Genomic DNA, 14,886 nt, shown 5'->3' with positions numbered 1-14,886 from the left:
ACCCCTCTAATTGGAACCCACATATTCCTACAATTGGTCTATATATTGACATGGCCATTATGTAATAGCGCCTACTTCTCTTCTGTGCCAGGCATTCTGGTCACGTTTCATGGGTCAGATAGGGTGAACCTTCATATTACATATTCTGTGTTCAGTTAACCCATTTAGGACCAGCCACTGTATATATACGGCGGCTGGTCCTGGGCTTAGAGCACCGCCGATAGTAAAAATACGGCGGTGCTCTAAGTCTCCTGCCTCTGCAATCAGTCAGAGACAGGAACGGGTTATCAGCTGTTAGTGACAGCTGATAACCCGGAGCAGAAGACAGGAGGTGTTTTTAACCCTTCCTGCCTTCTGCTTCCCCGATATACAGTGCTCAATGAGCACTGTATGGGGAAAGTTGAAAGTAAGAAGTACTTTCACTATGGGAGCCTCGGGGAGGGGAGGGAGGGGGTCATGTGACCTCCCGGGATTCCCTGCTATGCAGAGCTGGAGGATCAGACTAGACCCTGGCAGCTCTGCAGGTGACTAATGTCACCACAGGGGTTGCTTTCCCCTGTAATTAGGGCTCCTATGGACGCCCCAGCTACAGTGGGAAAGTGTCAAATAAAGTAAAAAAAGTGAATGTCCCCCAGAGGTCTTATATGACGTCATGGGGGACATAGATAGTAAAATACACAATTAGATACATAAGTAAAACAAAACAACAGAATAAAACAACAATATATACATAAAGAGAATAACACAAAGCAGACGCCAACAAAAACCGTCGCCGTATGCGCCCTATAAACCAAAACCATACATACTATATATCAAAACGTCCAAAACAAATAGAGGAACCTATTCCCATACTTTATTTTAGTGTAAATATAAAAATTATTTTTAAAAAAACTATAAATGTTAAAAAAATCATTTTTTTTAGCATTTTACCCCAAATAAAACTACAAAATGGGGAAAAAAGTCAGTGAAAAAGATATTAAAAAAATAGTCCTATATGTCACGGAAAAAAAACGCAGCAAAAATAATTTTGGTAGCTAAAGGAAAAAAATGGAGCAGTAAAATCCCTAAAAAGTGTCTGGTCCTTAAGGTACAAAACAGCTTGGTCCTTAAGGGGTTAAAGAAACCTTCAATGCTTTTGTTGGAGTCTGAGGACACGGCTTGTATGGTGCACAAGAGACGTATACATATATGTCGCCAAACGGGCTGTAACTGATGGAGTGATTAGAATGTATTGATTTTGGAGGATTTCTTGAAGGGAATGGGGGGCTTGATTGCAGGATCCACACACAATGTTTGATGCATTTTATTTTTGGTAGTGGTATTACAAAAATGTGAGTATGCTGGACCAACAGGACACCCGTGTAAAAAAATGAATATTACATACAAGAAATCAGATTAATTCTTTTTTTCTTCTCTCTCCGCAGATATAAAGCCTGCTAATGTTTTTATTACGGCTGCTGGAGTTGTAAAATTAGGAGACCTTGGTCTTGGTCGATTCTTCAGCTCCAAAACCACCGCGGCACATTCCTTGGGTACAGTATTATTATTTGCTGGCCTCGGCATATTTTATGTATTGGTGATATATGAGAGCTAAAAACTGGTGGGCATCACATATTTTCTCCTAATACTAAGCCTCAGAATCGTGCCGCTTCCTCCCAGTAGCTTAATCGATAGTTCAGTCTATAATATCTACCCGGTCAGGGAAACCTTTTATCAATATTCTTTGCAGAATATATATTTGTGCATACTTCGGAGAACAAGCAGTGGATTACAATTAATATATGTCTATCCTTTCCAGAAGACTTGTCCAAGTTGTTGCCATTTCACCTAATTTTGGAAGACTTCCTCTTTGTAGGCGTAGTATATCTTAAAGGGGCTCTACAGGACTTTTACTATTGATTGTGGAGGTCTGACACTCGGTACTGGTGCATCTTGTCTCCACCAGAAATATGGGGGGAGACCTGCACAGTTATAGGTAACGCCTTGTTTACGCCCCCAAAATCTTCAGATTGGCAGACATCCTGCTGCAGCCCACACAGGATCCGGACCTTCCCTGCGGTTTAATGTTCTTAACATCGGCCTCCCTTTTGTAGTGCTGGCTCCTGGAGCACCCCATAGCGCCGGCAAGGAAGACCTAGGGCTGGCCTTTTCATCTCCCCCTCCCACTGCTGGCGATTCTTCCAGCCCCCATCTACATACGCCGGCAAGGAAGAGAGAGCACTTCAAGCGGCTGCAGCTGTCCAGCTGCCGCCCATCCTTCGGCAGAGAGTGACAGGCGGCCTGTGACCGCAGCTGCTAGGCCGACGGATAGAGGCAGAGCATAGTCGGGAGCTGAGAAGGGAGTGCAGCCACGAGGACAGTGTTAGTGGGTACTGGACCGTGCATGCTAGGCCAATGGGGAGACTAACACCAGAGCCAGGAGGTGACATGGGAAAAGGTGCCGGGGAAAACATTGACAGTGGTAACAGCCGATGCGCCAGCAATGGGAGAGCGGCGGGGAAACTGACAGTGGGCATCAGCCAATCAACACCTGGGGGCGGCACCTCAATGGCAACCCATGGCTCCACCCATTCTTCTGGTGGAGACAAGATACACCAGTACCCTGCCACTCATGATCCCTGCTAATCAGGGGATTGCCTGGCCCGCTGTCAGTGCAGACAGAGTTGGAAGCAGATAGCGCTGTCAACCTTACAGTGACTTGGTTTGGCAATGCATCCACTGTTCCTATTGAATTCAGTGGAAGCTGTAGCTGCAGTACCAACCCTGGCTGCTGCAATACGAACAGCACTATCTATGCTGACAGAAGCCCGGGTGATCGGCAAGAATTCAGAGTGGCGGATATCCTATAGTGATGTCGGAGGCATTGACAATAATTACATCATCTGTGCAAATGCTATGGAAATCCTGAAAACCTGACCTATTGAGAGGGTCATGAGGATTGGAGTTCGGAAACGGATATTCTTTAAGGATCCTTTTAATGGACAGAGGAATTTTCTGTACAAGCACCGAATGATTTGTTATACAAAGGGGTACCCAAAAGAAGCAACCAGGAATCTTCTTCTGGTGGACGGAGCTGAACGCAACCTTCCCCAACAACATTGGCTGGCATGCCGCCTCAGTAGGGTTCCCTAGACATTCATCTAGTAACAGAAGCCCGTACTAGTAATGTCTCGTCCACCCGAGGAAGATTTCCCTGGACTGAGTGGGCCTTAACAGGTCTTATTACTGCACCATAATGTGACAGTACCGGAATTCATAAAACTCCTCAATCCCCGCTGGTTACATTCCCCTATTACGATGCAGTGAAACGCGTTGTGTTCTCATTGATGTTCATTGATCATACTTATAAAACGGTACAATTTTAAGGTTTCGGTGACATGTAATCGCTTGCCAGCTTTTTTATTCTAATCTTCGATAATACTGATCCAGATCTCCCAATCCGTGTCTCCATGGGTCGTCGCTGCCTCTTTATGTATAGATTGCTATCTGCACAATGATTTAGATAAATATTTTTACGGAGAAAGAAAAAAAAAAACCACATCAAGCCCTATTAAGATCACGTCAGGCGGAACGAGCCCAAAATATGATAGTGTCCAGTTAATGATGAGATGTCCTGCGACGTTTGCACTTATTATATTAATGAGAAGGAACTGGGATTCCACAAGTCATCGTCCTTCTATCCCAAGCGCATCAGTCAGAGCAGTAATCCAGACAGATCTGAAAAGGGTAACTCCTTGATGACTGTCGCCAAGCAGAGCTCCACAGCAATGCAGACAGTCATCTACAAGCTTCATCATCTAGGACCTTGGAGAAGCACTAGTGGGTGCATGCAAAAAATTATAGAAACTAGCCATGTGTGACCGGTGATATGTATGCAGTGTCACGTCCGGGGAGGTAATCCGCAGGGGTCTACAATAATATATCCACGTATAACGCATATTACCTGGCTTGATGCATGGGAGAAACCTGCCTTCTGCATCTCCTAGATGTTGTGATTACCGCGTGGATCAGTAGCAAATACCCGTCTAGCTACTGCAAGACATGATCACAATACTGTAATGAACTCTTTCAGTACAGAAGCCGGGCACAGTACAAGCATGCAAAACTTTTTTTTTTTTTGGTCCGAGGGCCACATTACCAGCTTGAACTATCCCCAAAACAACAGTAAAACTTAAAGGAATATTACCATGAGACATTAACCCTTTCTTGCTGCAGCCCTTTTTTATTTTCGCATTTTCGTTTTTTTCCTACCCACTGTCAAAAAATCAGAACTTTTGTTTCTCTGGTTTTGTAGCTACAAGAAGGCTTCTATTTTGCGGGACGATTTGTATTTTTCAATGATACCAAATAACGTTCCCTTTAATGTATTGGGAAACTTTTTAAGATTTCTAACTGGGGAGCAATGGGGAAAAACGTGATTTTGCCAGTTTGGTCGTTGTGGGGGGTGGTTTTGCGACATTCACAGTGCAGTAAAAATGACATCTTATCTTAGAACCATTGCAATACCACATTTATATAGTGTTTGAATGTAGCGTTATTTAAAAATGACTTTTATCACCATCTTATGATGCCCATAACTTTTTATTTTTTCATTCTTTGGAGTTTTGCAAGGGCTCATTTTTCGTGAGGCGACCTCTAGTTTTTACACCATTTTCGAGTACATATAACTTTTTGATAGCTTTTTATCCCAATTTTTTTCTTGGAGCCAGGGTGACAAAAAAAGTGCAATTCTGGCTCTGCATATTGCCCTTTTCTGGAGTTAGCCATGTGGGATTTATAATAATCCAGTTTATACTAAGACAGAGATACTGATTTATTTATTTTTAAATTTATGTGATGACTGCGAAAAGCGGTAAATGTTTTTACTACTTTTAATTTTTTCTCATAATTAATAACTTTTTTTTTTTACATTGTCTTCTTCAGGGCCTTGAACATGCAATCGTCTGATTGCCTATACAGTATAATCACAGAATTAACAGTGGCGTTTAAATGGTTAACAGCAGCGACCAGAGTTATCTGCGACAATGGCTGTTGTGGGCGGGTGGAAGCTGTCAAAGATGGCTGACACCCGCCATGGATTCAGGAGGCTTGGCTCCTGAGCCCACTCCATACACAAGAAACCTGATGTGCGCCTTACATGTATTGCGCATGTTGGGAAGGGGTTAATGGCATATCAAAAGTATCTATATATTATACCACAGCATGGTTTGTAATCGGAATGCTGCCACCATGTGGTTCAATGACCTTATGGCACGACATTTACATATGTGAGCCAATAGAGGGGGACTTGACACCTAATTGTTTATACTGTAGAGGACACTGTGCCCGCACTCATCAGCTGGTGCTTGAAGGAGAATAATGCTGTGCCACCCACTCACCAGTGTAGTGTAGACCGGCTCCTTAGAGTGTCCCCATCGAAGCGCAGTGCAGTTCCAAGCGGGTGGGGAGAAGCAGTTTCATCCAAACTCACTCTGCTGTGCACCACATTCGGCATTGTACTGGAGATCGTCTCACGCTATACCAACCTGCGCATTTGGCTCAACTACTTCACCAACCTCGGGCAGGCCACTGATGCTGCAGTGAGTGCCCACATCCAAGGCGCTGGGACAAGAACTCTGCCCAGCCCAGGACAGTGCATAGAAAATGCATCCACTTAACGGCAATCTACTAGTATGCCATGAATGTCTGATGGCTGCAGATTCCACTGACTCCCACTTATCCTGAGAACGGGGGTCTATTCTACCCCAGAGAGGAGGAGACCATGCATTCATGTGGCATTCATGTGGCTCCCTCCAGTCCAGAATATGGGAGCTGCAGAAATAGTGCAGCATTTCCCAACCCTCATAAACAACCATGGAGAGAGCAGACGGCCACCTTTCCATCTCAAGGAACCCCATTCTTTTAACAGTGACCCATTAGTATATGCCCTGCTCCCAACATTATGTGCCTCCCTTCTCTTTGTGGCATAAAAACTGTATGTAAGCCGCCTGCAGACTGCGTCCATATAGTTGGGGGCTGCACAGCGTGGCATGTAGGGCCATAGGTAGTGCAACCCTGCTTTAGTGGCCTGTAATTGGTCCCAATTGGAGTTGCCTTCTGCTGCACCTTTAGGAACCAGCATTGGTTCCAACAATACGAGGCTGACATTTGATTTCTGCTGCAGATTTGCATTTTCAAATGCTGTGGATTGGCAACTATATTTTGCCCCATTCACTTGGGCCAACGTGCATGTGGTCACCCACTCCGGAAACCGTGGCAGGAATTGACTTGTCAATCCCCTCCTATTGAGAAGGCTAAAATCATGGATTTGTGGCAGAATTCTGTGGCTTAGACGATTTCGGCTACAGTTTTACAGAAAGAACCTGCGTAGAAAATAATACGTCGGATCCTGCCATGTGAACACCCCGTGGAAGCTGACGGCACAGATTCTGCCTCTAACAGGGCAATAGAACTCCGGCTCTATTTTACCACTATTCTCGCCTTTAACCTGCACACAGATTTCCTAATTCTGCGTTCTCTCGTACAATCGCATCGTGCAAAACATTACGCGATGTTACCGCAAGTGTGAAGGCACCCTAACAAAGTATAACATTTGTATATGGGCAGAATAAAGGCTTCTAACCACCGGCGCTCGGAGGTTCCGTTCTCGCTATTTGCCCTGTTTCCTTACAAATCAGCGCCGCAGGTTTCCAACCGAACGCCAGCGCCGATGTGAACGAGCTTTAACTAATACACGGACATGTTTACTGTTATTAAATAGTGTTTTTCACGCCGGCTTGCTTCGCCGTAGCGCAGATTACCATTAGATGGAACGAGAGAGAAATGTCGTGTCTCCACCCGAGTTCACACATTTTGCAGAAGGCTTTTCTGTTCTGGAGGTTGTGCTTGTTAGATGCAAAAACGACACCTCAACCAATATCAGCATCTGATGGAAACAAATTAATCATTTTGTAATGGCAATATGGCATCGACAACTGAGGCTTACATTCGTTTAATTACCCCAGGAAGAAAAAAAAAAAAATCTAATGCCCCACAGGGAGTAATTATGCTGCCGGTAAGCTCTCTTGGAGAACGTAGGGATACATGTGTTGTGCCGGGCTTATCCGTCGTCCGTTCGGTGTCGCCTGCCCCTCTGGTTGCATGTTGCAGAGTGCTAGCATGCAGACATTTGTCCATCATGTGTGCTAATCCCTCTCATAAATATGGATGTTATTGGACTAATGAGCGTGGGGCTTGTCAAGCAGTTCTTTCTTCCTTCGCTGATCCCACACACATTCCAAGAAGCGCAGCCTCCCCCAGACTTGGATCAGTGAGCATGGAGTCCCCCCATAAATCCTGCTCCCATGAGCTTTTCGGATCTACCTAGGGTTTTTCTTGGCATCTCTCTCCTTAGCAATGTAACATTTGTTCTGCTACAGCAGTATTGTGCTCTGACCACTATTATCTGCTTGGTTAAATCTGACATTTGCTGTTCCATACATAACATGGTCAGTTTACTCTTGTATATAATGATGTTGTAGAAGGCAGAATAATGGCAACAATGTAGCCATGACAAATGTTTATTCTTCTATGGGAGAAATCGCATTGGAGATCATGCAAGGCTTTCTTCCTTACTCTTCTAAGACCACCGCATTCATAAGTATTCGATTCTATGTCCTTATGGAAAATGTTGCTGACTAGATTATTGAATTTTTGGGGATTAATTTCTCTTTTTTTGTATTTTGCAGTGGGAACACCCTATTACATGTCCCCTGAGAGGATACATGAAAATGGCTACAATTTCAAGTCCGATATTTGGTCCTTGGGGTGCCTGTTATACGAAGTGAGTATTTTAAAGGGAACCTGTCATCCATGCCAGATGGCACCCTGTGCGGAATTATTTTTTTTGGCGCCCCCTCTCGTCATAAGAAAAAAAAAAAGAACATAAATAATTGCACTATTAGACAGTCTATATGTATTCTGCTTATGACTGAAGCTAGGAAAGCGTACTTTAAAGCGGCCGCCTTCTGCTACGATAGGGGCAGATCATCCAGGAAGTCATCCACCGCCGTCTGCAGGAGAGTCAGGTACTGCTCCGTGTTGAAAGTCCCTGGAATGAACACGGGTCCAACGATGGTTCCATGCATGTATTGTAGCAGAAGGAGGCCACTTCCAGTTCTTTCCTTACTTTAGTCATAGTAGCGGTCCCACGGGACCTAAAAAAACATGGAAAGCAGATTTCTGCTTCTCACATTTTACTCATCAATTTTGCAATTGGGTTTTACTCTTTTGCAGGGGCCACAACACAAAATTGAAATCCATGTTCTGAGGTCCCCAGGGGCCCGTACACCATACCATCATGTAGCGCATGAATGCTTTCCAATTCAAGTACCCTATTTTTACTTCTATATAGGACACCTGTATTGAGATATAGGGCTGGATCCGTTTTTCCCCAGGTCTCAGCCTGCCGTAGAAACTCTTTGGTATCATGCAATTTCACTGCCGGGTGCCGATGGGTGACGGGTAGAGCCTCCTCCTCTTGTCCTCTGATTACATGTTACAGTTAGTATTGATTGCGGCATGTAAGGGGTTAAGCTGCCAGGATCTGAGGTTTCTCCATTCCTGGCAGTTACAGCAGGAGCCTGGCTATCAGTAGTCCGTTTTAAAGCTCATTAATGACCGCCATAAAGAGGTGTATTGGCAGTCACTAAGGGATTAATGTTACGGTATGTAGTTTGCATCAAAGGCTCAGCAGTAGCTATATGTTACACCTCCGTATTACACCTACTGGAATGCAGAAAGGTGACCAGTGAAGACTTGACTCTAAAGGCTACTTCCTTGCCCCACTTACAGTAGGAAGTTATGCTCTGGAGCAAAAACTGCTGCTCTTAAGTGATATATATTGTACAGGCTAGGGAAAGAACAACATTCCTGGGCACGGTACAATATTTTACTGCCCCTGCCTTGGTAGCAATAACAATAATGCACTGAGCAGCTTCTTAAACTGACTTCTGTTACCCCAGTTTCTTCACCACAGGAGGTCATCCAACACAAACACAGACACAATTTTTTATTCCCCTTTATTGGTGCAGAGATCTTATAATAGGCTGATGTTTGCATGTTAAATGCTATATGGCTGTAAGTCAAATCCAGATGGTGGTGTACAAGCCATGCAGCTGTTACACTTAATTGCACCTAACACATTTCATGACTAATCTGTTTGTACAACACTCAGCTTCCACCTTTAAAGCAACTCTCAGCTGTTACAGACGGGGAACGGGAATAGATGCTTTCAATGGACTTCGATACACTAGATTTGTGCGCATTTGATCGTATGTATAATTGTCAAGGAGCCGACTCGCCGTCCAAATTTCAAACGGTCATATTCAAAGGTCAGCCAGGGTCGTCGCTCTAATCCCTGTTTAGGAAGTTGTGCTACTTATTAAAAGCTGGGAAGGGACAGCACTTTCTGCAATGGAATGATGAAAAAAAGGCATAATTGAATCATTATGAAACGTGCAAAATACAATAAAGATTTAAAAAAATGTATTCGCAAAACCATTTAAGTCCCACAGTTGGCGTACAGTGCTGTACGTCACAACCTAGTGCATTGGGTTCAGCGGAGAATGGGCGCACTGTGAGGAGGAGAAGTCGTCTGCAGCACAGAACGGCTTCTCCTTAGACAGCGCCGGGATGGTGGTAGGAGAGGAGACAGGGACTAATTCAAATCAGCAGTAACGGGCAGAGTAGCGAGGCACAGGATGACCATCAAGTAAGTTTGATGATGAGTAAAATATAAAGCAGATATTTATTAATCTGTTGTATGGGAACAGCTGTGCCTACTCTAGAGAGAAGAGTGCAGGCGCAGTCAGAGGTACTTGTTCTGCTATGCAGTTAGGGGAAGACTGCATTCTCAGCACGGACTTCACCTGGATGTATGGCTGAAGAGGGGTTTTGAACGACAGTCTATAGGATAGGCTAATAACATCTATTGCAAAAATGCTTAGAAATGCCTATTCTATACATTTAAAAAAAAATTAAAGTATGGTGGCTCGTTAACAAAAGATTAGATTTCACAAATTAGTGATACATAGGAACATCACACAGCCAATATGGGGCTCCGTTCACATCAGCATTATTTATCAGTTAACATATTGACTTCAGTAATAGAGTCCTCCGTTCAGTCACCGTTCCGTTATTTTGAAAGGAAGTAATATCGCTGCTGATTGCGCTATTTTCTTCATCCAAAAAATGGAACCATGACAGATGCAAACTAAAGTCAATGGAAGAGATTTATTTTCCCCATTGACATCCCCCATTGACTTTTAACAGATCTGTTTCCAAAAATGGAACAGAAGTACAGACAATATAACGCTGAATCGCGCCTGAAAAGTATTTGAAATCTTATTTTGAAGAAGTACGTTTGGGTGATCTTAAGTATATTTTTTATCACGCCCCTCATAGTCCTAAGCAGAGAGGACTTTACAATTTTATTAAGTGCATACCCTGAATGCTGGGAAACATAGGGCTGGTTGGGATAAGTGGGCTTCCTTAGCTACGTGTGACCCGTGCGGTCACACAAGGTGCCTGCCCCCAGCTTGTAGAGGGGGCACTAGGTGGATATAGGCTGGGGGCGATCTTCCTCTTTAGGTCTGCCTGGGCAGATGATCCTCTTCCTACCTGTGGCGGTGTCTTGTGGAGCTACATGAATCATTCTCCTCCTGGCTCTGTCTCCTCCTCTCTAATGTTCCAAAGTGCTATTATCAGCCCAATGGCACTGCCATGGGCTCACTTGGTTCTGCTACTGTATGTATGTTATAAGCTTGGTTCTAGTGCTGTATTTGTTAGGCCTATGAGCTTGGTTTTGGTATTGTATCTGTGTGCTGAGCTTGGTTCTTAGGCTGTAATTATGTTATGAGTTTGCTTCTGGTATTGTATCTATGCACTGAGCTTGGTTCATTCTCTATTTGCTATGAGCTTGTTCTGGTGCTGCATTATGAGCCTGTATGTTATGGGCTTGCTTCTGGTGCTGAATAGTGATGAGCGAGCGTACTCGCTAAGGGCAAATACTCGAGCGAGTATTGCCCTTTGCGAGTACCTGCCCACTCGTCTCCAAAGATTCGGGTGCCGGCGGGGAGGAATGGGGGGGGGGGGAATCTCTCTCTCTCTTTCTCTGCTCACCCCTGCTCACTCCCCCCAACTCACCGCTCACCCCCACCATCACCCGAATCTTTTGAGACGAGCAGGCAGGTACTCGCAAAAGGCAATACTCGCTCAAGTATTTGCCTTTAGCGAGTACGCTCGCTCATCTGTAGTGCTGAATTTATGTAATGAGCTTGGTTCTGGTACTGTATTTATTCACTGAGCGGTTCTGGTGTGGGTATGCCGCTATCTTGCTACTTTCTGCACAAGCAGGATACAGGTAGACTGGGAGGGGTTGCCCAAACATTTTTCATACAGGGTCACATGTAACCTAAGGCTTGCACTGCTGGGACCTTTAGTTCCCCACTGCATTGGTGACCTGGTCAAGAAGGGAGGACATCTGCATTGAAGCCCTGGAGTAGAGGCCTATGCATGCATTTGTCTCTGCAGGTAGGGCACATACTGCTGTTACCTTATATAGGAGCATTGTTGGAGTTATATATACAGTATCATCTCGGGGACGCAAACTTTAAATGAACTTGACCTCAGCACCCTTACAGATTGTCTAAAGAATCCTTTAGGGTAGTTTGATGATTGTTTGAGTATTATGTTCCTGTTAGACCTTGTATAACGTAATGCGAGGTGGACGCGGGTTGCGGTGAAATTATTACCCTGCCTTGTTATGCCGCCTCGGGTTTATAAACTGCATTGAGAAGAGCAGCGGCATTCGCTGGGTTAATCCTTTTTCATGTCTGAACGGCACAATGTTTCCTTTTTACTTCTCCTTCACTTTAATGGACGTTATTACATTTCCTTGTCATTCCCACAAGCTCCACAGCCAGTCGCAAAATTTTAACAGCCCCCCCCCCCCTCCTCCCCTTCCTTAGCAATGACATGTTATCTCAGATTTGGGGGAGTCTGTCATCTAGATAAATCAGCCGAGATAAAAATAAGTTTTTCCCTTGTCTTGCTACAAGCGATGCCTTTATTGGCCTTAACAAGACGGGCGATGTACGCCAAAAACCAAAACACAACGAGTCCTAATTTCCTTAACCAGCCGCCTGAGTGGTGGGCCCATTTAGGTTTGGGTATCTGGCCGTTCAGCTGTAATTGTTCTAATCAAAATGTCAAAATGTAGCCCCGATCCGGCTTCACAAACACTTATTAGGGAGCCACAGCGAATGCCTGAAGTCTCTTCTCTCCTCCACTCTAAATACTTCACCATTTAAGTCAGAACTTATGAGGCTTGCTTTTTTGAGGTTTAGGTCACTACGTTCAGCCGGATCAAAGTAAATGTAAGACCGACTATTTGTGACTTGAGTTTATTATTTTTTTTGCGATCCCGGCAAATTTAGGGCTTTTTTTTCTCGCAATGGTAAAAGCACAATTGCTGGTCATAGTGCCGGGCTGTGATGTCATATTAATGAACCCCTTCGCTCCCAAGGACGTTTTTTTAATAAAATCTGATGGATTTAGAAAGCTAAACCGGAGCCGCGTCTTATCGGGGCTTTTTAGAGTCGCTTATACTGATTGTTGCTGGAATGTAGAATAGTTCTAAGATCAAGACGGATTACAGTCCACTCCTTGAACATGCATTGTGTCTTCATCTCCCACATCACTGAGCACACAGACATATAGAAATGGAAAATGAGGTGGCATGTGAAAAAACCACATGGTTCACCCGCTCTGCCCTTCTACGTCTTGCAATACTCCAGACTCTTCTCCGTGACCCTGGCCTTCTTTAAATCCTATGTGGCACTATTAAAAATTTGGCACAACCTATTCTAGTCTGCAGCTTAAAGCTTTTCATAGATTAGGATAATATGCAGAGTATACAGGAGGGTTCATCCGGTCTTGTCATTTAATCTGCCACTCATTCAGCACGTTCTGCAGATGCGTCTATGCCGCTGGTGGAGGATAGGAGGCTATTCCCATCTGCAGTAGCTGAGGCTTTCATTTGACACAACTGATGGGGTTAGATGTTGTCATGGAGGGGGTTTGCACAAGATTGATCTTAAAGCAAAATGTAGTTTAAAACGGAGCCGGAAGTAACTTAGAGCGTTATGCCGACGCGGTGAGAAATTTTACCGCCTGGCCAAAATTCATCGTGGTTGCAATTGTCACGCTTTAGATATTTTTTTTGTCCTATTTAGCTCTGTTGTAATACATTGACATTAAAGTTGAGGGTACTATAGAGGTATCGGCGTTGTGGTTTACCGCAATGAAAAATGCGTCACAATTATAGATGAGCGAGTATACTCGCTAAAGGCAATTACTCGAGCGAGCATTGCCTTTAGCGAATATCTCCCCGCTCGAGACGGAAGGTTCGAGTGCCGGCAGCGGGCACAGAGCTGCGGGGGAGAGCAGGGCGGAATGGAAGGGAGATCTCTGAGATCTCTCTCTCCACCCCCCCCCCCCCGCTCCCTCCTGCTGACTGCCGCTACTCACCGCTCCCCAGCGCCGGCACCCGAACCTTCTGTCTCGAGCGGGGGAAATATTCGCTAAAGGCAATGCTCGCTCGAGCAATTGCCTTTAGCGAGTATACTCGCTCATCTCTAGTCATAATACCTTAAAGGAGATGTCTCGAGGAAGCAGTTAAATTTTTTTTTTGCCCAGTCCCCCCCATTAAGTACACATTACTAAGCCCCCCTGTAAATGACATTTCTAGCTGGTTCGTACTTACCGTTCCAGCGTTTCAGAAACTTATAAAAGTTTCCTCAAGATGGCCGCCAGCTCTTTCCCCGTCGCTCGCTGCAGCCCGACGTGCGCGCTCCCGAGACGCCGCCAGCTGTGTCTCCATGGCAACCGGACGCATCGCAGCCGCCGACCAGACGCCCCGCAGCCGCCGACCAGACGCCCACCGCCAGGCAGCAGGTAAGGCGCTAGCCCCCGGCTCCCCAGCGCTAGACCCTCAGCCCAGGTGAAGGCCCCGGAGCCCAGCGCTAGGTTCCGGAGCCCAGCGCTAGTTCCCCCGGCCTAGCGGCAGCCCCCCCCGGCCTAGCGGCAGCCCCCCCCCGGCCTAGCGACAGCCCCCCCATCGCAGCGACAGCCCCCCCCCCGGCGCAGCGACAGCCTGGCGCAGCGGCAGCCCCCCCCGGCGCAGCGGCCCCCCCCCCCCCACAAATCACTTACCTGGGAGGCTTCTCGGGGCTGCTGGGCTGGGCTGGGCTGGGCTTCTCCGCTGGGCAGCTCCAGTTTCTGCACCTTCCTCTAACAGAGGAAGGTACAGAATGGCCGCTGCAGCGCGCTCCCGAGCAGTGACAGCTCGTCTGCGCATGCGCAGAAGAGCTGTAGCGGGGAGCACACTGAAGCGGCTCGTGCTGAATGGAGAAGACCGGACTGCGCAAGCGCGTCTAAAAAAGCAAGCTGCCAGCGAATTTAGACGGAACCATGGAGACGAGGACGCTAGCAACGGAGCAGGTAAGTGGAATAACTTCTGTATGGCTCATATTTAATGCACAATGTACATTACAAAGTGCATTAATATGGCCATACGGAAGTGTATAACCCCACTTGGTTTCGCGAGACCACCCCTTTAATTTAAAAAAATATATATATTTAAATGGCTATTTTTCCACTTAGTGTTAAAGGGATATTCCCATCTTAGGGATTCCATTCCGATGTGCTGCAAAAACAAAAATAAAGTAATCGCCAGACTGCGTCCACCCTGAAGCGGAGACGGCCGGCACTTGCACACTTCTGATGATGCGTGATGATCTGGGTGGCCGAGATTTGTGGAGCACAAGCGCAGTACTGCCTGGCCAC

At 45.7% G+C, this 14,886-nt stretch overlaps 1 protein-coding gene across 5 annotated transcripts in view; it reads left to right on the top strand.

The window, feature by feature from the left end:
* Positions 1 to 14,886, top strand: part of NEK6 (NIMA related kinase 6) — a 171,557-nt gene that overhangs the window by 126,635 nt on the left and 30,036 nt on the right. For all 5 annotated transcript variants that reach the window (XM_066580797.1, XM_066580800.1, XM_066580795.1 and 2 more), the window contains 2 exons: positions 1,425 to 1,532; positions 7,728 to 7,822. In XM_066580797.1, coding sequence (XP_066436894.1) covers positions 1,425 to 1,532; positions 7,728 to 7,822 — 203 coding nt within the window. The remainder of the gene's footprint in view (positions 1 to 1,424; positions 1,533 to 7,727; positions 7,823 to 14,886) is intronic.

The sequence above is a fragment of the Eleutherodactylus coqui genome, chromosome 10, assembly GCF_035609145.1.
Source record: "Eleutherodactylus coqui strain aEleCoq1 chromosome 10, aEleCoq1.hap1, whole genome shotgun sequence".
Lineage (NCBI taxonomy): Eukaryota > Metazoa > Chordata > Amphibia > Anura > Eleutherodactylidae > Eleutherodactylus > Eleutherodactylus coqui.
Note: the sequence above shows the minus strand (reverse complement) of the source record. Positions and strands in the feature narration are given on the sequence as shown.